The sequence below is a fragment of the Cnephaeus nilssonii genome (genome assembly GCF_951640355.1).
Source record: "Cnephaeus nilssonii genome assembly, chromosome: X".
Lineage (NCBI taxonomy): Eukaryota > Metazoa > Chordata > Mammalia > Chiroptera > Vespertilionidae > Cnephaeus > Cnephaeus nilssonii.
The window spans coordinates 84,210,254-84,236,619 of NC_137071.1; the positions used below are offsets into that span (position 1 = coordinate 84,210,254).

General features: G+C 40.5%; 1 protein-coding gene across 3 annotated transcripts in view; it reads left to right on the top strand.

Moving 5' to 3' along the window:
• PLS3 (plastin 3) overlaps positions 1–16,049 on the top strand; it is a 95,396-nt gene extending 79,347 nt beyond the window's left edge. For all 3 annotated transcript variants that reach the window (XM_079765350.1, XM_079765352.1, XM_079765351.1), the window contains exons 9-17: positions 3,031–3,173; positions 5,647–5,742; positions 9,512–9,707; positions 11,120–11,198; positions 11,927–12,041; positions 12,248–12,381; positions 13,040–13,163; positions 13,397–13,521; positions 14,760–16,049. In XM_079765350.1, coding sequence (XP_079621476.1) covers positions 3,031–3,173; positions 5,647–5,742; positions 9,512–9,707; positions 11,120–11,198; positions 11,927–12,041; positions 12,248–12,381; positions 13,040–13,163; positions 13,397–13,521; positions 14,760–14,892 — 1,145 coding nt within the window. In that variant the 3' untranslated portion in view covers positions 14,893–16,049. The remainder of the gene's footprint in view (positions 1–3,030; positions 3,174–5,646; positions 5,743–9,511; positions 9,708–11,119; positions 11,199–11,926; positions 12,042–12,247; positions 12,382–13,039; positions 13,164–13,396; positions 13,522–14,759) is intronic.
• Positions 16,050–26,366: the final 10,317 nt, after the last annotated feature.

Sequence of the window (26,366 nt, forward strand, 5' to 3'; positions counted from 1 at the left end):
TTTGACTTTGCAGAGATGGGGAGCAACAGGAGGGGTTCTGTACAAATGATCATGCAGCCTCTCTCCTTGCTTAAATGTCTCATTGCCAAAATGACATGGCATGAAGCGAAGTCTATGAAAAATGAAATTTGCCTAGACCATTTCGGAAATCAGGCACTTTCAGTTTTGTTTAATATAAATCTCTTTTATTTTATGGGAATTAATTATTGTATAAGGATTACACAACTTCTTCATAAAACAATGCTTTAATTTAGACAGTTCACTATGCCAGCGATTTTCTACCAGTATGCTGCAAGAGGCACATGGATGTGCCACAAGAATTTTTAAAACATGTAATACCTGACTATTTAGTCAGGGGCACTGGCCTCTTTTCCCTTAGATTGTCAAATAAAATTACAACAGCCGGCCCCTGGAGCCGGGTGAGCCCTGGGCCCCGGGTCGGGGCGAGGCCGCGGGCCCCTGGAGCCGGGTGAGCCCTGGGCCCCGGGTCGGGGCGAGGCCGCGGGCCCCTGGAGCCGGGTGAGCCCTGGGCCCCGGGTCCGGGCGAGGCCGCGGGCCCCTGGAGCCGGGTGAGCCCTGGGCCCCGGGTCCGGGCGAGGCCGCGGGCCCCTGGAGCCGGGTGAGCCCTGGGCCCCGGGTCCGGGCGAGGCCGCGGGCCCCTGGAGCCGGGTGAGCCCTGGGCCCCGGGTCCGGGCGAGGCCGCGGGCCCCTGGAGCCGGGTGAGCCCTGGGCCCCGGGTCCGGGCGAGGCCGCGGGCCCCTGGAGCCGGGTGAGCCCTGGGCCCCGGGTCCGGGCGAGGCCGCGGGCCCCTGGAGCCGGGTGAGCCCTGGGCCCCGGGTCCGGGCGAGGCCGCGGGCCCCTGGAGCCGGGTGAGCCCTGGGCTCCGGGTCCGGGCGAGGCCGTGGGCCCCTGGAGCCGGGTGAAGCAGTGCCCCTGGGTCCGGGCGAGGCCGTGGGCCCCTGGATCCGGGTGAAGCAGTGCCCCTGGGTCCAGCCGAGACCAAACCAGAGGGAGTCGGACCTGCATTACCACCATTTGTCCACCATCCAGAGCTGAGGGGTCAGTGCCGACATGTACTCATAGGGAACCGGTGGACATTGATATTGGGTCTCAAAAGAACTGTTGGTCCAGAAAGAAACTCACTACAGACTGATTCATTTGCCTGTCAGCATAACTATTTTTGCTCGTCGCACATTCAATTCTTATAAGTATATCTATAGTGACACATGATTTCGCTCATCTAGGGGAAATGATGAACAACATAGACTGATGAACAAGAACAGAACCAGAAACAAGGAGGCATCGATCGGACTATCGGGCCTCAGAGGGAGGATAGGGGAGGGTGGGGGGAGGGGGGAGAGATCAACCAAAGGTCTTGTGTGCATGCATATGAGCCTAACCAATGCTTAAGTTCAACAGAGGGTTGGGGCATCCAAGGGGAGGGGTGTGGGATGGGAATGGGGGGATGAGGACAAATATGTGACACCTTAATCAATAAAGAAATTTAAAAAACTAAAAAAATAAATAAATAAATAAAATTACAACAGCCAATGTAACAATAGCCATCCAGTGTGAATGGATCAAAATTATACCTTTTTTTTGTCAGATCAGCGAAAAATATATTTTTTGGTGTGCTGCTGAATTTTAGTAATTAGTTTATGTGTGCCAGGAGATGAAAAAGGTTGAAAATCGCTGCTCTATGCAAACACCCAACCTCTACTTATTTTCTGTAGAAATATTTACACACACACACACAAACCCCTCTGCTTCTTCCACACATTCAATTTAACAATAAAAACTATTGAGCAGCCTTTACATGTTGGTGCTATGGAAAATGGAAAGTTGAATTATATTCCATTAAAAATAGGTTTAGCCGAAACCGGTTTGGCTCAGTGGATAGAGCCTCGGTCTGTGGACTGAAAGGTCCCAGGTTCGATTCCGGTCAAGGGCATGTACCTTGGTTGCGGGCACATCCCCAGTGGGGGTTGTGCAGGAGGCAGCTGATCGATGTCTCTCTCTCATTGATGTTTCTAACTCTCTATCCCTCTCTCTTCCTCTCTGTAAAAAATCAATAAAATATATTTAAATAAATAAAAATAGGTTTAACCCTTCAAGAGTTAATTAATATACCATAATGTTTCTATGTCCCTTTAAATAAGAAGTTAGGTGAAAGGCTCTGCTGTTTTAAATATCATCCCCCAAATCTGTAATTTTAATATTATTAAACAAGCACAATTTATGTAAATATGTGATATAAAGTGAAAATGCCCATCTTAAAAGCTTTAATTTACTTGGTATTTTGAATACGAAGAATAATAAAAAAGGAAAAAAATAATACTGTATATTTGTGTGTATTCTCATAAGACAATGTCTTTATCTGTCTCATCTTATAATTGTCTACTTATATATTTATCTTTTATTAGACTCTGAGTACCTGGAAATCAGGAAGTAGGTCATGCTGGTTTTTGCATCTCTATTATTTAACAGTGTCAAAAGACTAAATGAACTTGTAATGACCATTATCATTATAATATACTAGAGGCCCAGTGCATGATTGAATCATGCACGTGTAGGGTCCCCTACACGCTTTCGCTTTTCGCAGTGGAGCTGGGGGCGCGGCGGAGGCTTCTGAAAGGCCTGGTGCCAGAGCAGACAGGCACCCAGCTCCCCCACTTTTGATGGTCCGCGGCTGCTGAGGGGGGCTGCTGCGGACACCTGGCTACCCTGCCACCTGGCTACCCTGCCGTTGAGAGGCACAGCTGGGTGTCCGTGCAGGCCCCCTCAGCGGCCTCGGATCTGGCCGTTGAGAGGCGCAGGGGGCGGGAGTCCCGCCCCCTGCGCCTCTCAACAGCAGGGTAGCCCCCCTCAGTGGCAGCGGATCCGTGCCTCTCAATGGCCGGATAGGCCACCCCGAGTCCCGCCCCCCAGCCTCCCGCCGCCCAATCGTGGGCATAGCCGAGTGATGGTAATTTACATGTTACTCTATTATTAGATAGGATGGGTCATGGCTTTGTATTTTTTTTCTTGTAGCCTTGGCTGCTTTACTTCGAGATGGTGAGACTTTGGAGGAGCTTATGAAATTGTCTCCAGAAGAGCTTCTGCTTAGATGGGCAAACTTTCATTTGGAAAACTCAGGCTGGCAGAAAATCAACAACTTTAGTGCTGACATCAAGGTAACTGTAACTGTGCAAATAACCATAACACTTTGGGGGGCTATAATGACTTGAGAGATTTCACCCCAGCTTAACAGAGGGAAAATCCTACCAGTTTATCACCGAGCCTTGTTGCCTCTTGACCCCAATGGTAGATTTCAGTAGAGAGGTGGAGCTGAGTAAGGAACATGAGCACCAAGTCTAGCTTTCATTTTGTGGAAAAAAGTAAAATTATTATAGTCCTAGCATTTTATATTCTGCTTACTGTTAAACATGGAGTATAAAAGGATGGGCCATGACTATTCTATTCGTAACTGCCTTTCCCAGGCCTCAGTGTACTTGTTAGCAAAGACCTAGACGAGAGAGAGGACCTCAAGATTCCCCTTCCCCTTTCTTATATGCCTCCTCTCCTGTCATGTGCTCCTACCTTTAGACATTGAGTTCTTGAGAGTACTGATGAGCTCTTATATATGTCTGGCTCCTACTTCAGCCCCTGCCCCAGTGCCCTCCTACTAAGTCCACCTCTGACCCAACACCTGGCATATAAAAGGCCCGCAAAAATTCCTTGCATTGAATCGAATTCTAGAGCTCACTGCTCACCAGGAACAGTAGGGAAAACTAGCAAGGGAAAGAAGACATTGGTAGCATTCATTTACAACATGGTGCCCAAGGCTACTCAAGGAGAGAGAACCAAAATTATCATAGCAAATATCATGAAGTTCTCATTAACTGACTGGACTGTCTCCCAAGTCCAGATGTTGGGACACAGGTAACAAACTCGGGGATCTTTACCAAATGTCACTGACCAACAGGTCTATGAAAACAATAGGCTGTGATCATACCAATTTGTTCAGTGGTGAGAGGAAGTAACGGGCTATTTGCACTACTGATTTCATCAGTGAAAATTGTGCCTAGCCCCCAAATTAGAGCAGTTGGCCCTGTCCCTTCTTTTCACTAACACAACATGTTTGACCCAGTATATTTTACTTATGCATTAGATGTGTTCCCAAAAACCATTCATAAGTACATTTTATGTTCTAAGACTTGTTTTAAATGCACAAAAGGAAATATCATTTTTAAATGAAGCCTGTTTTGAAAATATTTTTAAAAGCAAAGAATTGTTCAGTAATGTGAAAAGGAATTTCCAATTTATCTGTATTCAAGTTCAATTTTTCACCTGCAAAGCACTTTTCTGTGTAGTGAATACAGACTCTGCTGGGTCTGTTCTTTACCTGTTGCCCTCAAATGCATAGGATTAAGTTATGTATTCTCTCTGCATCTTTCATGGGTAATTGTAAACGAAAGCACTAACACAACTGCCATGCACTATTAGAAGGAGGAAAATCCTGTGTCCACTAATGGTAGGATCTGGGTTTGCATTTCATAAATTGCTTTGAAATGACTTGCACTCATCCGATTTTCCCCATGCTTAGAATAATTTAGGGTACTGGGTATCAAACTCTCTTTGGCAGCGTGTTTACCATGCAGCTTTCTGGGCAGCTCCCAGAGAGTCATCACATTTGGTGGGAATGGGGTTGGATCCAGTAATCAGTATTTTGAACAACATCGCAGGGGATCACGATGCACATAATCTGCAGAGCTTACTGTAAAAAACATTCCTTCAGAGCCTGTCTGGACTGTCAAGGCCCAATAATAGCAAACTATCATACCCGGGAAGGTAGTCTTCAGATATAGCAAGATTAAGGCTTCTTGACTCCAGTTCCTGTCCTCTGGTATTCCAGAGAGGCAGAATTTTACTTGATATGTGTGTTGAAGACCCCTATTAAATGTTTGTGCTAATCTAATGGTTTTCGAGCTGTGTTCTGTGGAATGTCCACACAGCCTGAATTCACCGGGCCCATCCCCCCAATATGAGCAATGCACTTTGATTTAGGAACTGGGATTTCAAGGGAAAATGTTCAAGTGCCGAACAAAAAGAGAGGCTTTTTTGGGTTAAGTATATTCGGATCATAAAGGGTTAAATGTTATTTCGCCACTTGAAGTGTTGCTCATTTTGTTAAAATTTCATTTAAATTTACAATTAAATACATCTTTAGCACAGCTAATCTCTTTTCCATAGGGTACGGTATGTACTGTGCTTTGTAATGATATAACCTGTTTATTTTATCTTTCCCTATGCTTCCTGGATTTCTACTCTCCCACTGATTTTTCTTGCTTATTTTATCTACCAAGCTTATTGACTTCAGTAATTCAGTGAAGGTACAGAACTAGTTTTGTGTTTACTAACCTTATTGTGTTGATTACTTCAAGAAATTGTAAAATTATGACAAAATCCAGTTCATCTATTTTCAAGGCAGACATAAGACCAAATAGATGAACTTTTCGGGGGAAAAGGTCTATTAAATTAGAAGACAGATGCTTGAGCCATATATTCTTTAAAACTTCAGTGCAAATATCCTTCCAAACATGGGACAATAGGATGCATTCATTCTTTGTGAATGTGATCTCACTGACATTTTCAATTCATCCGTAGGATTCCAAAGCCTATTTCCATCTTCTCAATCAAATTGCACCAAAAGGACAAAAGGAAGGTGAACCACGGATAGATATTAACATGTCAGGTTTCAATGTAAGTATAGGTGTTTCTTTTCAACTTTACAATCTTACAAAATTATTGTCAATTTTTTATCAATATAAGAGTGTTGATAATGATATATGTAGTGGTATTGACACTTTAAAGTATTATTTTAAAGTTCATTTAAATTGCTATACTTATCATTCAGAGGCAGAAAGACTTGATTTTGAGAGTGCATTAGTGAGTTCCATAATTTTGGTGGTAATGGTTTATAATGGATGGCATAAAATATTCAAAGCAAACATGGGGAAATAAGTACTAGAGACTGACCTTTCCTAAATATTTGGGTTATAACCACAGTGACAGATGTAATGACTACATACAGTATTTATATATGCATCTGTTATCCTGTGTTGAGAATAATGTGAATATGTTTACAAACTCCTGATCCATGAAATACAATTTGGGAAAATACTGACATGAACCATGTTCCCTGGTTACACCATTAATTTATTCAATGATCTGGGACTACTTCCTTCCCAAAATTGGATCTCACTTTGTTCATCCACAAAGTAAGAAGCTGGACCAGCCTGTTTAATGTCAAGTTTCTAGGATCCTGTCATTCTTTATACCCATTAGATATGGAATGCATGTACTAATCTTAAAAATCCACATTTCTAGCCTATTATGCAATAGGATTGAGTGGATTACACTGGTTAACCCATTTATACTACCTTTATTAGAAATGAATTTATAACTGACTTGTTTCCTTATATTTCTGTCTGTATGTTAAATATGAAACTCTGGTTCAGGTCACTTTTGATACAAATGAGGCACCATCCTGTGCACTGAGGAAGCCAGGTGCCTGGGTAAATGGCACCAGTATACTAACTGATTCTGATAAAGCTCTTCGGCCAGTCCTCCCTGAGTGATCTTCCTAAAACACTCCTTTCTTCGTCTCTTCCCTCCTCAGAATCCTTCTAGGATTCCCATTGATACTATAGGTCAGTCTGAAATGTCCTGCATAGCATTTTAAGGCCACCTCATCTCTCATACCAAGTGTTATTTCCCACTAATCTGTACCCCCCAAATGCTCATTTTATTTATCTCATAGCCTTTGCTTTTCCCTTTTTTGCAGGGTCATTCATCTTTTAGCCTTACACCTTCTTTAGAAGCTAATTTTAAAATCTGAAAAGTTTTAGCTTTTTCTTGATGGGGTTTAGCAGGAAATGTTATCTCAGTTGAGTTTAATGTATTCCGTCCTTCGATCTATGATCTAGTGCCATCTAGGATATTTTCAAGGTACTGCAAATCCAAACACAGCCAATTTTTTATTTTTTTCATTCAAAACAATTTTATAATAAGAACCATATGTTGGGTAAGAGACAGTAGAATTTTTTTTTTACTAATAAATCTTTGTTGTTCAGATTATTACAGTTGTTCCTCTTTTTTCCCCCATAGCTCCCCTCCACCCGGTTCCCACCCCACCCTCTGCCCTTACCCGCCCCCCACTGTCCTCATCCATAGGTGTACAATTTTTGTCCAGTCTCTTCCCACACTCCCCACACCCTTTTCCCCCGAGAATTGTTAATCCACTTTCTATGCCCCTGATCCTATTATATTCACCAGTTCATTCTGTTCATCAGACTTTTTATTCACTTGATTTTTAGTTTCACTTGTTAATAGATATGTATTTGTTGTCACTTTGTTGTTCATAGTTTTTGTCTTTACCTTTTTCTTCTTCTTCCTCTTCTTAAAAAATACCCTTCAGCATTTCATATAATACTGGTTAGGCGGTGATGAATTCCTTTAGTTTTTTCTTATCTGTGAAGCTCTTTATCTGACCTTCAATTCTAAATGATAGCTTTGCTGGGTAGAGTAATTTTGGTTGTAGGTTCTTGCGATTCATCATTTTGAATATTTCTTGCCACTCCCTTCTGGCCTGCATAGTTTCTGTTGAGAAATCAGCTGACAGTCATATGGGCACTCCCTTGTAGGTAACTAACTGTTTTTCTCTTGCTGCTTTTAATATTCTCTCTTTGTCTTTTACCCTTGGCATTTTAATTATGATGTGTCTTGGTATGGTCCTCTTTGGATTCCTTTTTTGGGGGGTTCTCTGTGCTTCCTGGACTTGTAAGTCTATTTATTTGACCAGGTAGGGGAAGTTTTCTGTCATTATTTCTTCAAATAGGTTTTCAATATCTTGCTCTCTCTCTTCTTCTGGCACCCCATAATTCGGATGTTGGTATGCTTGAAGTTGTCCCAGAGGCTCCTTACACTATCTTCATATTTTTGGATTCTTTTTGCTTTTCTGTTTGGGTGTTTTTTGATTCTTTGTATTTCAAATCTGTGACTTGATTCTTGAGATCCTCTAGTCTCCTGTTGGAGCTCCGTATATTATTCTTTATTTCAGTCCGTGTATGCTTAATTTCTAGTTGGTCCTTTTTTATATCCTCAAGGGTCTCACTAAATTTATTGGCGGTCTCTAGAAGATTCTTGAGTAACCTTATAACCGTGGTTTTAACTCTATATCCAGTAGTTTGCTTTCCTCCATTTCTTTCATTTGTGACCTGTTTCTTTGTCTCCGCATTTTGGCTGCTTCCCTGTGTTGATAGAGTGGCTTTGTGTGCTAGGTGTCCTATAGGGCCCAGTGGCTCAGCCTCCCTAATTACCTGAGGTGGACACTCTTGGTGCACCCCTTTGTGGGCTGTGTGCACAATCTTGTTGTAGTTAAGCCTTGATTGCTGTTGGTATCACTGGGAGGAATTGACCTCCAGGCCAATTGGCTGTGAGGACCAGTTGTGTCTACAATGGGACAACTTCTGTGCTGGAGACACCCTTATGGGGCAGGACTTGCTTCAGTGGGGCTTTGGCACTCACTTAGTCTGCCCCCTGAGTGTGTCTCTTATGTGAAGAGTTGTAATCTGGATGGTCTCACTCTGACCACTGGGTACATTGGCTCTTGGATCTCCAAGGAGAGAGGCCACCCATCAGGAGCTACAGAGAGATCTACAGATTCCTCCTCTTTGTTTGGGGTTTGGAGGTGCCCAGATGAGGCCCAGCTGTGAAGCAATGCAAGCTGCTGTTCAGCCTTGGGTCTTCTTTTGGAGGCTCTGGAGCTCTTTGACCCAGCTGCAGTATGTTAGGTTTCAGATTTCAAAGGTCCAGGCCATTCATATTCAAAAGCCTCTGTGCACAAATTGGGTGGGGCGGGGTCTCAGGGAATCACCAGGGTGGAGCTAACAGCAATGGCTGACCATCAGGCCTGACTGGAAGAGGTCCTGTGTCTCTGTGTCTCTGTATCCCAGGGCACCATGCAGGAACAATGATCGCTGCAAGCACCACTGAGAGCAATCTGCCTTCGAGTTCTGCCTGATGCCAGACAGTCCAGTTTCTCCCATATGAGTCTGGGTCCCCAGAGTCCCGCCCGAAACTGGAGTTCAGAGAAGTTGGGAGCTTATGTCTCCCTCCCAATTTAAAAAGACAACAGCATACTCAGTTGCCAGCCCTTTCTGCGCTCGTGCCTCTGTACCTCTGCACTTCACTTCTGTACCTCCACTCCTCCTCCAAGTCTCAGTGTGCTTTTCTCTTTCCTTCTAGTTGTAGAATTTCCACCAGCCAGCCTTCCCGTGGTTCTGGATGACACCTGTTTTGTCTTTTAGTTGTAGTTTTGAAGTGGTTGTTCGAGGCAAGTTCAGGTGTTTACCTATGCTGCCATCTTAGTTTCTCTAAAGTAGAATTTTATATACCGCCTATCATTGTAAGGAAACATTTTTGTATTTTGAGTATGGCCTCTTAAAAATGTCTTCTTTTACTTCAACAGGAAACAGATGATTTGAAGAGAGCTGAGAGTATGCTTCAACAAGCAGACAAATTAGGTTGCAGACAGTTTGTTACCCCTGCTGATGTTGTCAGTGGAAACCCCAAACTGAACTTAGCCTTTGTGGCTAACCTGTTTAATAAGTATCCAGCACTAACTAAGCCAGAGAACCAAGATATTGACTGGACGCTATTAGAAGGTAAAATTCTAATGGCTGGGACTATAGAGCAAAAATATACAGGCCACAATGATTTTGTAATCTTGACTTAATACGTTTCATTATCCACTTTCCTTTAGCAAACATCTACTAGAAGTAGACTCAAAGATTGAGTTAAAAATGGCAGTTGACAGAAAGGGATGATACGAAGGAACTTTTATTTATTTATTTGTTATGTTTTTATTTATTTCTTTGTAGAGCGAGAGAGGAAGGGAGAGGGATAGAGAGAAACATCAATGATAAGAGAGAATCATTGATCGGATGCCTTCTGCACGCCCCCCTCTGGGGATCAAGCTCACAACCAAGGCATGTGCCCTGACTGGAATCAAACCTCTTGGTTCATGGGTCCACATTCAACCACTGAGCCACAACAGCTAAGCGATATGAGAGAACTTTAAATTAAAGTAGTCTAGGGCAACTCAGTTGAAGTCCCCTTAGTAAACCAGTGTTTTATTTTAATATTTTAAAATTAGATCACTTTTTTAATATTTCACAAGACAAATGCGCATCTGCATAAAATTTGATCTCTAAATTTACAGTATTTATGTTTCATTATTCCACAATCAGACTAACTAGAACTAGCCCCCCCCCCCATTTCTTTCCCACGTACCTACTCAAAAATTAGTAATAATGTGTAGTAATTATTTGTTTAACTTTGGAGAAGGCAGTTTACCTTTTCCAGGTTTTTTATATATATATATATATATATATATATATATATATATATATATAGTATAGTGTTGAAAAATTAACAAATGTAAATAGTAGTTGTTGAATTTCCATTGGTATTACTATAAAATATTTAAATTTTATGCTTTTGACATTTCAAGTAATTTGTTGCTTTAATATAGGTGTGTAAAAAGAAGCACTTGTGTAGTTTAGTGAACATACAATACAATATACCAGTGATGTATTATAGAATTGTGTACCTGAAACCTATATTTGTATTAACCAATATCACCCTAATAAATTCATTAAAGTTTTTAAAAAGTTAAAAAATAAAAATGGTTAGAGGAAAGGTGTAAATTAATATGACTATAGATTCATATGACCAGAACAAAATTTTTAAGATACAAACTATACTTGATAACATCAGTACGGGGACTTGAGCAACATTGGAGAAGAATTAAAGGAGGGTGGAGTTTATAAAAAGTTCCTAAATGTCTAAATTGCTTAACTGGTTATAATAAGGTTCTATTCTTTCATTTTAAAGTAAATGAGCAAATTTTAAAAATAAGCATGTGTCTAGAGGATGTATTTAGAGAGAATGCTTAGAAATTCATAAGGAGAAAACCTTTAGATCTGGAGAGGAAATAGTCTTATGTATTGGTTGACATTATATACATATATACAAGGAGTTGAATGAATATAAAATTTGTTAATATTCTTAATAGGAGAAACTCGTGAAGAAAGAACCTTCCGTAACTGGATGAACTCTCTTGGTGTTAATCCCCATGTAAACCATCTCTACGCGTAAGCCTTCCTACTGCCATTATAAATAGTAATGAACATCATGAATGAGTGCTACACAAATAATTACCGCTCTAAACATATTTTAAATATCAATTTATAGTGGTTATTTATATTGGAAAATGTTGAGTCGTGATATCATCAACTATAAGTGATAGAATGCATTAATGTCTTTCTGGGGAGAAGATACCCTAATTTGAGACAAAGATCATCAAGGAACGCTTTAAGTAGACCATCCATGATGCCTGGGGGCCTTTGTGCTCACTGTTCTCTCAGCCTAGAATGTTCTTTTCTACATCTAATGTCTCACTCCCTTACTATATTCACACCACTGGTTCAGATCAACAGATTCAGGTGTTGACCACCACTGGCCACTCTCTAACCCCTAACCCTACCTCTGTTTTTCTTCATAAGACTTACCCCCAAATCATATCTATTTATCCATGTACTTGTTTATTCTCTCTCTTTCTCTGACTCTAATGTAAAGCCAGGGATTTTTCTCCTATGTGCCCAGCTTCTAGAGCAGTGCCTTAAAAACAGCAAGTTCTCAACAAATACTTTTAAGTGAATCAGATGGTCTTAGCTCTATTTTCAGCATAGATTGATAGAATATATGTCTTGGGTATTATCTCTAGTTTTATATATCTTGTTTGACAGTGTTGTGTTATTCTTTTTAAGGAACAAAAGCCAAGTGTTTGAAAACACTAATTAAATTATTTTTAAATTGTTAGCGACCTGCAAGATGCCCTGGTAATCTTACAGTTGTATGAGCGAATTAAAGTTCCTGTTGACTGGAGTAAGGTTAATAAACCTCCATACCCGAAACTTGGAGCCAACATGAAAAAGGTAGAAAATTACATTGCCACATATCTTTGCTACCAACTATTTTTCTTCTAAATTTGTTTCTTTTGTTTGAAAATCTCTTAACTCGGAGCTTCTTGTGGACAGGAACTGTGTCTTATTTACTGTTGTGTAGTAAGCATCTGGCATCACACACGTGTACAGATTAAGCAAATGAAAATCTTTAACCATTTACTTTTGTGTGTTTGCAGCTAGAAAACTGCAACTATGCTGTTGAATTAGGGAAGCATCCTGCCAAATTCTCCCTGGTTGGCATTGGAGGGCAAGACCTGAATGATGGGAACCAAACCTTGACTTTAGCTTTGGTCTGGCAGCTGATGAGAAGGTATGATACACAATTTTGGCTGTTTAAGCTTCACTCTAATACAGATCTGTGATCTAGTTATTATTTTTAAGTAAACACATCAGTGACTACACCTTTGAAATGTTTGTATTTAGACTCTGAAATGAGCTTAAGTAATGAGTATATATTTGATGTTCCATGGGAGATGATGCCTCCTTGAGAGTTGGGCAACAGAACTGTGAACATTTCCTTTTCTCATAAGAACCTGATGCATACACTTGAGCCTCACCTAAAGTCAATGGAATAAAGAAATAACCAGCAAAAATTATGAACATCCCATGTATCCATTTGAAAAATATCTCTTAACGATAATGCTGAAAAACATTTATTAGCATAGCTTATTTTAAGATACTACCACAGTCAGACTAGTACCAAATGTGCCTGCTGTAGACGGTTGAGCTTGCTCATTAAAACACTGAAAATCTTAAACCCCACTGTCACCTCCACTACTGCAAAGGGTAAATCACTAGCAACCCACTTCTACTTGAAATATGTTTTTCATATAAGGTGACTCTTTCCATGAAATCTTTAGTTTCTCAAACCTAAGGAATAAAAGAAATGGAAGCTAAATCATCTTCCTAATGTTTACATTTTTACTCATAAAGTAGATTGGGACCTTTTCTTTGGCTTCTTCTTTTAGATATACCCTCAATGTCCTGGAAGATCTTGGAGATGGTCAAAAAGCTAATGACGACATCATTGTAAGCTGGGTCAACAAAACATTGAGTGAAGCTGGCAAATCAACTTCCATTCAGAGTTTTAAGGTAAGAATTTCCATGTGTGACTATTAAACATTATGTTTGCTAGAAAGTCTTTGTAATTTTGGAAGGACAACCTTTGGTTCATTGTGAGTGAGAATTATCATTGGACTAATGGCAAGATTCTCTTTGAATTCTCTGGCCTTTTGTTTTGGGAACTTTATGTAAGTAATCCCATGTTTTACATATTGAAATTTGTACATATTAAAATTCTCAGATTTGTTCTCCTTTTACACTAGGACAAGACGATCAGCTCCAGTTTGGCAGTTGTGGATTTAATTGATGCCATCCAGCCAGGCTGCATAAATTATGACCTTGTTAAGAGTGGCAATCTAACAGAAGATGACAAGCACAATAATGCCAAGTAAGGGATGCTGCCTGATATCCTGGCAAGAGCCAGGCAGATCTTCATTCTCAGTCAAGTTCTACCACTTAAGAATTGTGTGACCTAGGGGAAACCTCTTTGAGCCTGAGAGTCCTCATCAGTAAAATGGGAACAATAGTAATTACCTTAGAGATTTTGAAATGAACAAAATACTGTATATAAGCGCCTAGCATTGTGCCTGACCTACCAGGTGCTCAATCAGTTGTTGCTTCAGGGAATTATAGAAATAATGTAGTGTATGCTTTAATGCAACTCGGCTACAAATTTACAAGGGAAAAATGAGCTAATGATAATCATGCCTCATCCTCTGATATCCTTTTTACTGTGCATAGATCACTCTGGCGATGTATGTTGAGCTCATTATCTTGGTCCCTAAATGGGCAGGATGCTTAACCCTCAGCTGAAAATATGCTTTGGAAGTTTCTTGCATTTCAATAGCATTGAGAAGATCTTTTCCACCCATCTCTTCCCTTCTTCACCAAAGACCTTGACTGTGACCTGGATTTATGGGCAACCCATGGGAGCTTTACTAGTACACTGAAAATCACCCCAGCGCAGGGCTTCATAGGATATAGCTAAGGAGCATTGCTGCAAAAAAATTCCTGTTAATAAACACCTAGAAATGCCACATGTATTAATTGAGGTGTACTCGGCAAATTTCCCTAGCTGGACATGTCAGTTCTTTCCTTCCTTCCTTTGTCTACCCTTTCTGTTCCTTGCTCTAGTCACTCTGGCCATGTGCCATGTAGAAATTTGGAAGTATTCACTGCATCTACCAAAGCAACTTGGATTTTGCATCTGGTATAATTTTCCACCCCATATCTCTAAGATCACATGAGAGTGTAAAAAAATTTTTTTAACCACATGACCTTTAAAAAAAGCATTGATTGTGCAGCCAATCTGGGTGATTTTGTGTGTGGGGGGGTGTATTTTCATTTTCATATCAAGTCAGTGCTCCAAAATTAATTATAATTTTATATTGGAGAAAATGAGTGAATAAATGTTATCAGCCCCAAATAGCAGATCTTAAAAACCTGGTGTCACTTAAGAATAACCTCGAAAACAAAATAAAACATCAAAAAGTGAAATGGTTCTGATTTGAACTTTCAATGTGGAAGCTTTACACCCCAGCCAAATGATTATAGAAAACAGATGTCTCATATTGTGTGCTTGACTGACAAGATTTTCATCTTAATTTTTGTTTCCTCAAAAAATAGGTATGCCGTGTCAATGGCTAGAAGAATTGGAGCCAGGGTGTACGCTCTTCCTGAAGACCTTGTGGAAGTAAAGCCCAAGATGGTCATGACCGTGTTTGCATGCTTGATGGGCAGAGGGATGAAGAGAGTGTAAAATAACCCATTTGAATAAAAACAGCCTTGCTCCCAGGTGCATGATTAGCAAGTCAGCTATTTCCAGGTGAAGTGCTCATGGCTTAAGGAACTGTTGGTTATTTAAAGGACTTTTCCTTTTGATTAAGAAGACTAGCTCCTCATGAGAGCCCTCGGGGAAAAGTTTTCATAAAAACAAGTCCTCTTTCCCATAGTCCTAGTTGGATTGATCGGCACACCTGAAACGTGCTCATAGCCAAATCATTTACTCTCCTTCTAGATTGCTGCCTTTGACATTTCCCCTTGTTATATGTTATTTCTTTCTGTATATCTTTTTCCCTCTTAGAATGTCCACCTCTTGAGACTTCCTTAGATGATTGGATATGACTATTATTAGACAATAATTTTGCTTTCCATCCGGTATGCTAGTTCTTAATCAAGAACTGTGGTCAAAGGGTATTTAGTTGTGAGTATCCTTTGCTTATCTTGATAGTACTGAAAATTTGTGGAAGTAACTGGCTATGCAGAATGTAATAGAAGCTTTTCATATTCTTTTATTCTTAAAATTAGTATCTTTTTACAGTATTCTTTCTACATGATCCTTTTTTTGTACATTTAAGAATATTTTGATTACATTAAATAAGACTGCTGATTTTGCTACTTTTTTAAAGGGGTCTTCAAGTAAGTAAAAAACATACATTATAGGTAGAGGAAAATGTACCTTAAATTTGCATCTTCTCCCTCATACCCAAGCTGTAAACAGTTGACATATATTTTGTCTTAAAACACTTGGTTCAATTTTGGCTTATTTGTTTTAAAACCTGTATCATCAAACTCTCTCTTTAGATTTAAAATGCTGTTGAATATGACACTTTCCAGGAGAGAGTATGCTCAGAACTTAGGTAGGATGCAGTAGGCCAGGTATGCTAAGTGTACAATAGATTTTCTAATTTTACACCTAAGGCAAGGAGATGTGGTCACTAAAACATAAAAATATATATGTAGGACTTATGTACTCTTGCTTTGTCAAGCTGTTTGCTATAGTTTCCAAGATTATAATGTTACTCTAACTCTGAAAAATTATGTAATCTGATAGCAATGTATTAGTTCAAATAAAGGCATTTACATAATAATTAGTCTGTTCATGCTTCTGTCCCTTAGTAGTATGCTAATGATGTTCGCCAGTTTTTTTTTCTCCAATATTTTGACTCTTTTTCTGTTGTGCTGTATAAAATAATGTTTGTTAAATTTAAGCTTTTGGCATAACCAATGGACACAGACACCAGGGGGGTGAGGGCATGAGCAGGGGGGAGGGGGAGGGCAATGGGATAAGGACACATATGTAATACCTTAATCAATAAAAAAAATAAGCTTTTGTCGGTGAATTGCAGGGACTGAATTAAGGATAAAACCAATGAGAAAAGATGGTTTTCTCCAGCTTACGAAAATTTCCTTATTCAGATCCACCCTTTTTCTTTCCCATCTCACTCAATTTTTTCAATATTCTATGATATTCAGAAGACCAAAACAATGGGGATCTGAACAACCAGGAAAGAGAGAGGTGGTTTATAGAGATTTTTTTCAACCTCATCACTATTGACATTTTTAGTTGGATAACTTTTTGTTGGAGGGGGGGGCCTATTCTGTGCATTTTAGGATGTCAGTAGCACACCACAGAGTGTAAACCAAGTAAGTCTCCAGACATAGCCAAATGTCCCATGGGGGGCAAAAGCATCCCTAGTTGACAACTAGTGGTTTATGGAACCATTTTAAGGCTTTGTGTGAATGAGTACTATGAAATGCAGTCCTCTGAGGGACTGCATGGTGATGTTATAAAATATTTTGTATTTATAGTCTAAGAGTAAGACAGACCTTTCTAAGTATGATACTAACCCCAAAGACATAAAATAAGAGAATGATAAATTTGACAATTCTGCTTTAGCAAAGATATCTAAAGAAATACAATAAAAAAAGTCAAACTAGAGATAAACAAAACAAACAGTTTAGTCCCATTGTCTTAGTCTATTTGGGCTGCTGTAACAGAATATCATAGACCCGTGGTCAGCAAACTGCAGCTCGGGAGCCACATGCGGCTCTTTGGCCCCTTGAGTGTGGCTCTTCCACAAAATACCACGGCCTAGTCGAGTCTATTTTGAAGAAGTGGCGTTAGAAGAAGTTTGAGTTTAAAATATTTGGCTCTCAAAAGAAATTTCAATCGTTGTACTGTTGATATTTGGCTCTGTTGACTAATGAGTTTGCCGACCACTGTCATAGACTAAACTTGTAAACAAGAAAAATTTATTTCTCACAGTTGTGCAGTCTGGGAAGTCTAAGATCAAGGTGCTGGCAGGTTCAGTGTCTGGTGAGGGCCTACTTCCTGGTTCATAAATGGCTGTCTTTTAGCTGTAACCCAACATGGCAGAAGAAGCAAGGGAGCTATCGGGAGTCTCTTGAATAAGGTCACTAGCCCCCTTCATGAGGGCTCCATCCTTGTGACCTAATCACCTCTAAAGACCCCACCTCCAAATACCATCACATGGGAGATGAGGTTTCAACATAGGAATGGGATTTGGTCTATGGTACCCCTATAATGGATTGATTTTCTTAATATAAAAACAGTTTGTCCTGTCTAATAAAGGGGGAGTATGCTAATTGACCCTCATGCTATTGCAAAGATGGCAGCGCCCACAGCCAATAAGGAGGGAATATGCTAATTGACTGTCACGCCCTCAAAGATGGCGGCACCCAGGGCTGGCCCAAGGCACAGGCAAGCCTCGGATGGTGGCTGCCCAGCTACCCAGGGCCGCCTGAGGCTCAGGTAACCAGGGCCGGCTGAGGCTTGCACTGCCAGCAGTGGCAGCAGCAGAAGTGTGATGGGGCGTCGCCTTCCCCTGATCACTGGGTCGCCTCCCGCCCCTGAAGGCTCCCGGACTGTGAGAGGGGGCAGGCCGGGCTGAGGGCCCCCCCTCCTCCAGTGCATGAATTTTCATGCACCGGGCCTCTAGTGAATAAATAAAAGACAAGTCTTCTTCAAACATACACATACCAGGGTAACTAATGAGGTAAGGCCAATCACATCTTATGACCTGTCTTCTACCTTGTATTGTCTATGCTTACCCATCTCTCTATAACTAATTAGGACCCTAATGCCTTTTTTTAAATTTTTAATTAAATTTGTTGGGGTGACATTGGTTAATAAAATTATATAGGTTTTTAAGTATGTAGTTCTATATTATATCATCTGTGTATTGCATTGTGCATACCACCCAAAATCAAATCTTCTTCCATCACCATATATTTGACCCCCTTTGCCCTTTACTACCTCTTCCCCATCCCCCTTTCCCTCTGGTAGCCATCATACTATTGTCTGTGTCTATAAGTTTGCCTTGTTTGCTCATTTGTTGCTCTCAGCTTAATGATTGGAAGCAAGATAGAAAAGGTTTATTCCATCTTGCCCTTTCTTCAAAAAAGGAGCTGATTTCTTGGGTGGTTCACTGTACAAAGCCTACAGTATATAGAACTGTACCTTAAATGTTTGTATAAAAGATAGTTAAGTGTTCATATAAAGCAGTGTGCCTGAACACACCATTTCTCCCTTCCTCCAATAATGGACTAAAATTGCTAATAGATTAAGAGGTCTACCATATCTATAAAAGAGAAAGTTCCATTATAAAAATGGGCAAAGAAGATGAATATTCAGTGCAAAACACTGTGCTTAACCAATAAACATAAAATTGGAATGCTGATTATCAAAAGTAATGAAGATTATGAATTTAAACCAACCAAGAACTGTCTTTTTTTAGTAGACTTTATTTTTAGAGAAGTTTTAGGTTCACAGAAAAATTGAGGTATAGAGATTCCCACGTACTTCCTGCCCCCACCCATACATAGCCTCCCTCACTATCAACATCTGGCTCCAGAATGGTACATTTGTTACAATTGATGATCCTATATTGATACATCATTATTACCCAAAGTCCATAATTATATTAGGGTTCATGCTTGGTATTGTACATTCTATGAGTTTTGACAAATGTATCCATTAGAGAGAATAGTTTCACTGCCCTGAAAATCCTCTGTGCTCAGCCTATTAATCCCTCCTTATCAGCCTGGACACCACTGATCTTTCTACTGTCTCCATAGTTTTGCCTTTTCCTGATAATATACTCTATAGTATATTTAAAAGTTGCTAAGAGAGTAAATCTTAAAACTTTTCATCACAAAAAAAAATTTTTGTAACTATGGTGACAGATATAAACTAGACTTATTGCGGTGATCATTTCACAATGTATGTAAATACTGAATATTGAACATCTGAAACTAATGTTATATGTCAATTATACTTCAATTTTAAAAAAACAGGAGGTAGAAAAGAGTACACAGTGAGAAACCTGACTTTAAAAAACCAGGAAATTACAAACGACAAGTGCTGGCAAGGGTGTGGTGAAAAGGGAACCCTCATGTATTATTAGTGGGAATGCAGACTGGTGCAGCCACGGTGGGAAACAGTATGGAGAAGCCTCCAAAAATTAAAATGAAACTGTCTTATGACCCAGTGATTCCACTTCTGGGTATATGTCCAAAGACATCCAAAACACTAATTCGAAAGAACATATGCACCATATTTACAATAGCCAAGCTATGGAGGCAACCCAAGTGCCCATCAATAGACAAGTGGATAAAGAAGTGGTGGTACATAATCAATGGAATATTATTCAGCCATAAAAAGGAATGAAATCTCACCACTTGAAACAACATGGATGCACCTAGTATTATGTTAAGTGAAATAAGTCAGTCAGAGAGAGACAAATACCATATGATTTCACTTATAGGTGGAATCTAAAGAACACTATAAATGAACAAACAAAACAGAAACAGACTCATAGATACAGAGAATAGACTGATGGTTGCCAGAGGAGAGGGGAGTTGAGGGACTGGGTGAAAAAGGTGAAGGGATTGAGAAGTACACATTGGTAGTTATAAAATAGTCATAGGGATGTAAAGTACAACATAGGGAATATAGTCAATAATCCTATATAATAAAAGCCTAATATGCTAAGTGTCTGTTCGTTGGACCATTTGAACAGTTGCTATGATGTGCACTGACCAACAGGGGGCAGATGCTTCGACCGTAGGTTAGCTTGCTGCTGGGGTCCGACCTATCAGGACTGGGATAGATGGGCCGGACATGCCCTGGAGCCCTCCCAGGGTCCCTCCCCAGCCCTGATCATGCACCAGTGGGGTCCCTCAGCCTAGCCTGCAACCTCTGGCAATCCAGGACACATCGGGGGATGTCAGAGAGCCAGTTTTGGCCCTATACCCGCAGGCCAGGCTGAGGGACCCCACCAGTGCACGAATCTGTGCACCGGGCCTCTAGTATTGTAATAACTATGCATAGTACCAAGTGGGTACTAGAAATATTGTGGGGAACACATTATAAAGTATGTGATTGTCTAATCACTATATTGTAACACAAAATAATATTGAATGTAAACTGTAATTGAAAAATAAAATTTTTCCCTGGCTGGTTGCTCAGTGATTAGAGTGTCAATCTGTGCACCAAAGGGTCCTGGTTTTGATTCCCAGTCAAAGGGAAGTACCTGGATTGTGGGGTTGCTCTCGGTCAGGTTGCATGCCGGAGGCAACCAGTAGATGTGTCTCTCACACATCAATGTTTCCCTCTTCCTCCCTTTCACTCTTCTCTGAAGAGCAATGGAAAAAATATTCTCAGGTGAGGATTAACAAAAAATGAAAAAGAAAATTTAAAAATGACCTGTTTGAAAAAAATTTACTTTGAAAAAAACCCAGGAAATTGACATTGGTACAAGCCACAATGCTTATTCATTCTTCACCAGGTTTTTTATGTACCTGTACATATACCTTCCTTGGAACACTGCATGGGAAAGTATACTTAAAGGACCAACAAAATGGACATGACAACCAGTTACTGGGAAACATCTATACTAATAAAAGCGTAATATGCTAATTAGACCAGATGTATTCCAGACGACCCTCCAGACATCCTTCCAGACAAAGCCGTGGCTGCAAGAGCTGAGGCAAGCCACCAAGGTTGGGAGGGCCCATCGCAGAGTCCTGACCAGGTTGGTAGGGCCTCCCTCTGTGCAGCATTGATCACAAAGCCCTGACAGGGTGGGCAGGGCAGACAGGGCCTCCCTGTGGGTGGCGATGGGGCCCATCCAGAGCCCTGGCCGGGTGGGCAGGGCCTCTCTCTCTTCTTCCATTGATCCCAGAGCCCCAGAAGGGGATTAATGGCGGAGCCCAGGCCAGGTGGGCAGGGCCTACCACTGCTCCGCCATTCATCCCACCCACAGGGAGGCCCTGCCCACCCAGCCTGGGCTCTGCCATTAATCCCCATCCAAGGGAGGCCCTGCCCACCCTTCTGGGGCTATGAGATGAATGGCAGAGCAGAGAAAGGCCCTTCCCACCTGGTCTGGGCTCTGCCATTAATCACCGCCCACAAGGAGGCCCTTCCCACCAGGCCTGGGCTCTGCCATTCACCCCCGCCCACAGGGAGGCCCTGCCCACCCCAATTGGAGAGGGTGCAGGCTGGGCTGAGGGAGCCCCCTTGCCCCCCGTGCACAAATTTCGTGCACCGGGTCACTCGTTTTTATATAAAACCATTGAACAGCAGGTATAGGGACTTGCAGCAACTCATGATGAGGAATGTATCAGATTTATTTACTGTGAAATGTCCCTCAGTGAAGAACTTAAGGCTTTAGTCTGCCTCTTTTGTCACTTTTTATTCAGCATACTCCCTGTGGAGAAATTTTCAAAGTATGTTTTCTGTTCATTAATAATTAATTAATCAATTAAACCATATTAAGTAACTGCTTTGTCCCAGGCTTTTGTCGAAGGTCTGAATAAGATGAATGAGAAATCCTTTTCCTTGAATTCTATGGTTGTGTATCTGGGACATAAACACTCATAAAATCATGTGTAACAATGGAGTTTATATCAGGTAGTGGCACCAAGTCAGAAAGGGTAAATTGAGCAATGGTAGACAGGATATGTTTGGTTTAGGGGAGGGGGGCGGTGGTCAATAAATCCCCCAACGTGAAGCGATGCTTTAGCTGGTGATTAGTTTCGAGTTTGAGTGGAGATAAAAGGGCCCAGGTAGATTTTTTTAAATCCTGCAGATATCTTTCCTGAGGTACAGATTTGATCTATACTTGCTCTCTGATTTCAAAATCCTATTTCAAAATTGTGCTATGCTCATTAGATTTCATGGGAGGAGCTCTTTGTAATGCTTAACAGCTTAGACTTAAAATATATGTAAGACATTTAAACAGCATCCCCAATTTCCCCTCTCACTGTCCAATATTACTAGTGAGAAACAAGAAAATAGCCCCGGCATGAGCGGGGGGGGGGGGGGGGGGGGGGACGGGGGGAGGAATAAGGACACATATGTAACACCTTAATCAATAAAAAAATTTTTTAAAAAAGAAAATAGCCCCTGACATGGGAGCTGGCCTTGCCCACACAGCTAGTCCTATCGCAGTTCTCCTGTGATCATAAACAAATTCACAGAACAACATCCAACAAGGCTCCTCTGATAGTGATAAAGGGAGACAAAGACAAAATATGAATGTTGTCCAAATCTCAGAAATGAACAAATATCCCCCTCTCCTGGCTAATATGAGGTATGGCTGCTGCTCCACCCCCAATACAGCTCTAGCGAGGTTATAATCTAGTACAGTTTTGCAATGTTGATTGTAAATCTAGCTTGTCTTAGATACGTATGACTTATACCTTGTCTCCTCTAATAACTATTCTCGATATTGCCTATCCCAAATCCAGAATAGTAAAACTATTAAAATGTCTTTCATGCCTAAACTATCTTTAGGTTTCCTAAAATGACCATTAGGGAATACAAACATTTGCTCTTCAATCCTACAAAAGAAAAGGACAACAAGAATAATTTTTTCTAACTTTTAATTATGTCATATTATCAGAAAAAAGAAAATTAATAGAATTCTAGAATTATGATTATCAAAGCTCTCAAAAACCCTCGAACTTCCTAGGCCCAAAGTACTGACATTAGCCCTGATGACAATAACATCAAACCTCTCAAGGACCCAAATGTTAATAAAAGGTTGCTTCATGCATTTGGAAATTTCACTTCCAATCCCAGATTCTACTCAATTACAGGCTAATGTAACTGAATATTCCAGGAGACTCATAAAATATCTCCAGTTACATGACAATCGGAAACGAAGTACATTTTCAAAGATCCGGTCCAGGACCTGCCACCTCTGGTCTTCTGAAACAGGCAACAGAAGTAAACCTTCCCTTGAGACTTGATAAATATCTTGTCACTTGGTACCTTTAAAAAGTGACATATCAGTAAAACTCCAAGGTATTGATACTTAGATTTGTTAACATGTATAAAGCTTTTTACTTAAAAGATGCCATCACTTCCTCCCACAACTACTGAACATCTATTTCATCAGAAGGCCTTAAACCAAGCATGTCAAACTCAAAGGCTAGCATGGGCCAAATAAACAAGGTTTACATTTATGTGGGCCGTAAAAAAACAAAAGCTTCAATTTTCATAGAAACGTAGGTTTATTTCGATAGAGACATGCTGAATACAAAGGGCTGAAATAAATGAGTCATCGTTAACATTAAATAATAGAACATTTTAATAAAAATTAATATTTTTAAGGACAACAGGGGGTGGGGGCATGTGTGGGGAGGAGTGTGGGCTGGGAATGGGGGGATGAAGACAAATATGTGATACCTTAACCAATAAGGAAATTTTAAAAAAATTAATATTTTTCTTGAACATTAACTTACCAGACACTGAATAATTGCACAAATTAGTAAGTATAATGCAAATAAACCTATTTTTTTTGTTCTCCAAAAGCAAAATATTTCCTGTTGTGCACACCAAACAAGTCAGTCCAAGACTAATGACGTTGCAATTGGCTGCTAAAATATTCGCTGCTAGTATTAGTGGAGAGAAATGGTGCGCCTGCGTGTAAGGCACGTAAGGGAAATGAATTCAACACGATTATAGTAATCAGTCGTTAGCTAAGGTTGTAGTTCGTTATTAATAATTATGTGTAACAGGATTTTGTAAAAATTAAGTTACGAAATTTTTATTAAAACGTTTCTTACATACCGTTATATTGGCTGGGCCGCAAAAATATTCGTTGTGGGCCGCATGCGGCTCGTGGGCCATGAGTTTGACATGCTTGCCTTAAACTGAAAATTCTTAGGAATCCTGCAGAAGTTGCTGACCGAAGAAGTAGAGAGCTTCTGCCCAAGACAACAAAACAAGCTGCTGACTTCAGAAGTGGATAGTTTCCAACCAAGATGATGGAATGAGATTTTTTTTCAACATCCTTTTCTGTCCCTTTGACCAGTAATATCACCTAGTATTACACTTTTATACCTTCAATAACACTAATGCCATCTCCCTTATCTTCATCCTATTATTTTTTAATCTCTATGGTCCTCTTCTGCCACGTAAGGGCGAAAAATTATCCTATATGTTTTTTCCCAGGCCATAGCTATTGCTCTGAATTTAACTAATTGCTGGATCTAACACCCTCCACCAGACCCTGCTGACAATAATTTAATATAAAAAATACCAAGAAACCTCCAAATTACTGTCCCTTAAACATCTCAAAAGGCAGAATTTCTTTTATAGGCCCCTCTGGTATCTAAGCTTCCCTCATATATCATTAATACTGACCTTCAGCCTTGTAGAAATGGAACCTGACCTTAGATTATCAGAATGCTTATTTTAAGACTATTGTAATACAATAGGCAAGACCTAGCCAATCAAAAGTAGACAATAATAGTGAGGCTTTCCCACAACAGTCAATTCATTCTCTGCAGAAAACACATCATCCTGTTTTGCTGAATTTTTAGCTTCACCTCAGAAATTCACCTGGAGGGACAACAAACTGGCTTACTCCTGTTGTAATAAATGATACTTATATTCCCAATACAGTTTACCCTCAACTAGGATACTACATTTTATATGGATAGGCTTACACCCATCTGCCATACACAAATTTATCCTGTGTATTCAGGATAATTGAGAGCTTCCCCGCCCCCCTCTTTTAGAGGAATTGTTCTGTATTCTTTTAAAAATTAATTTATTTCCCACTTACGGTTGATATACAATCTTATATTAGTTTCAAGTTTACATTGTGAGACACTTTTAGTTATTTAAAAGTACTATCACTTCAGTGGATTATTTTTCTCTGGGAAAAATACCCAGAAACCTCCAAATTACCGTACACAGAATCTTCTTTTTAAAAAAAACCAGAGGCTGACTCTATTTTCATGCACACTACATAAGTTAAAATTCTCCTGTTAGGGATAATATCACTAGCAAACATGGCCCCAAACTTGCCTCAGACCCCAACTATAATTCAACAGTCGTAAGTAACACAACTTCAACTCAGAAAGACAAACTAGCATAAACCCATTACTTAGGATTGTTATGGGCAATCCCATAGTCCTTGATTACCTCTTAATTAGCTAAGGGGGGGATTTATGCTACAACAAACACTCCTCTCTGTACCTATTGTGAAGTTAGCTCGTATATCAGTACCCACAAAATGGAGGCTGCCCCGTGGCCCAGCCCACATCACAAATCTGAACCTAAATCACCCTGCACTTAAGAGAAACACCTGTCAAAGAAACCTAACATACTCCAATCATAACCCTGCAACTCAGCTTTAGCTATTTACCCTAGGAAATAGAGCCTGCTAGCTCTATAAGGAAATCCCTGAACTCCTAGCCAATCCTTCCCCATGTCCACATTGCCTCCTCCAACATTCTATAAAACTCACTCTTCCAAAATTCATGGGAAGAGCCCTCTGCTGCTACTGCTTGTGAGCACAATATTCCCCAATTGTTACTAAATTGTTTTAAGTTAGTCATTTGATAGTTTTGACAATGAGGTGAGACTCAAAGACTGCTGAAGATTCTGGGAACCACTTCCAGATGCAGATGAAGATACCCTCAGAGTCCTCTTCAGTTACTCTCCAGGATTAAAGGTCCTCAGATGAAGCTCCCCATATTTTGCATTTTGAGCTATTTGAGTTTCTTCGTCCTAATCCTTCCAGGTGGAAACTTGGGAGTGGGACAGACTTTAAATTTTGACATGGACCTCACCTACACGGTCAGCACCTTTGGGCTGTTGTTGGTTTGTTGGTTTTTTTACACATTTTAAGAGAAAGTTTATTGCCAAAGGGAAGGGGGCAGGGTCTGGGTGGAGGTGGGCAAATAGGGGAGGATGGGGACATCTGCAATAGTATTTTGAGAGTGAACCAGCGATCTTTTCTGTCAAAGAAAGGAGCTTGCCGCCATCTTAGGTCCCGCCATTTTGATATGACCTTCAGATTCTTCAGGGGGCCACCATCTTAGGGTCTGCGATCTTGGTATAACCTGCAGGCTCCCAGGGGGGCTGCCATCTTAGGTTCTGCTTTACCTTCCCCTTCCTCTGAATTAGCC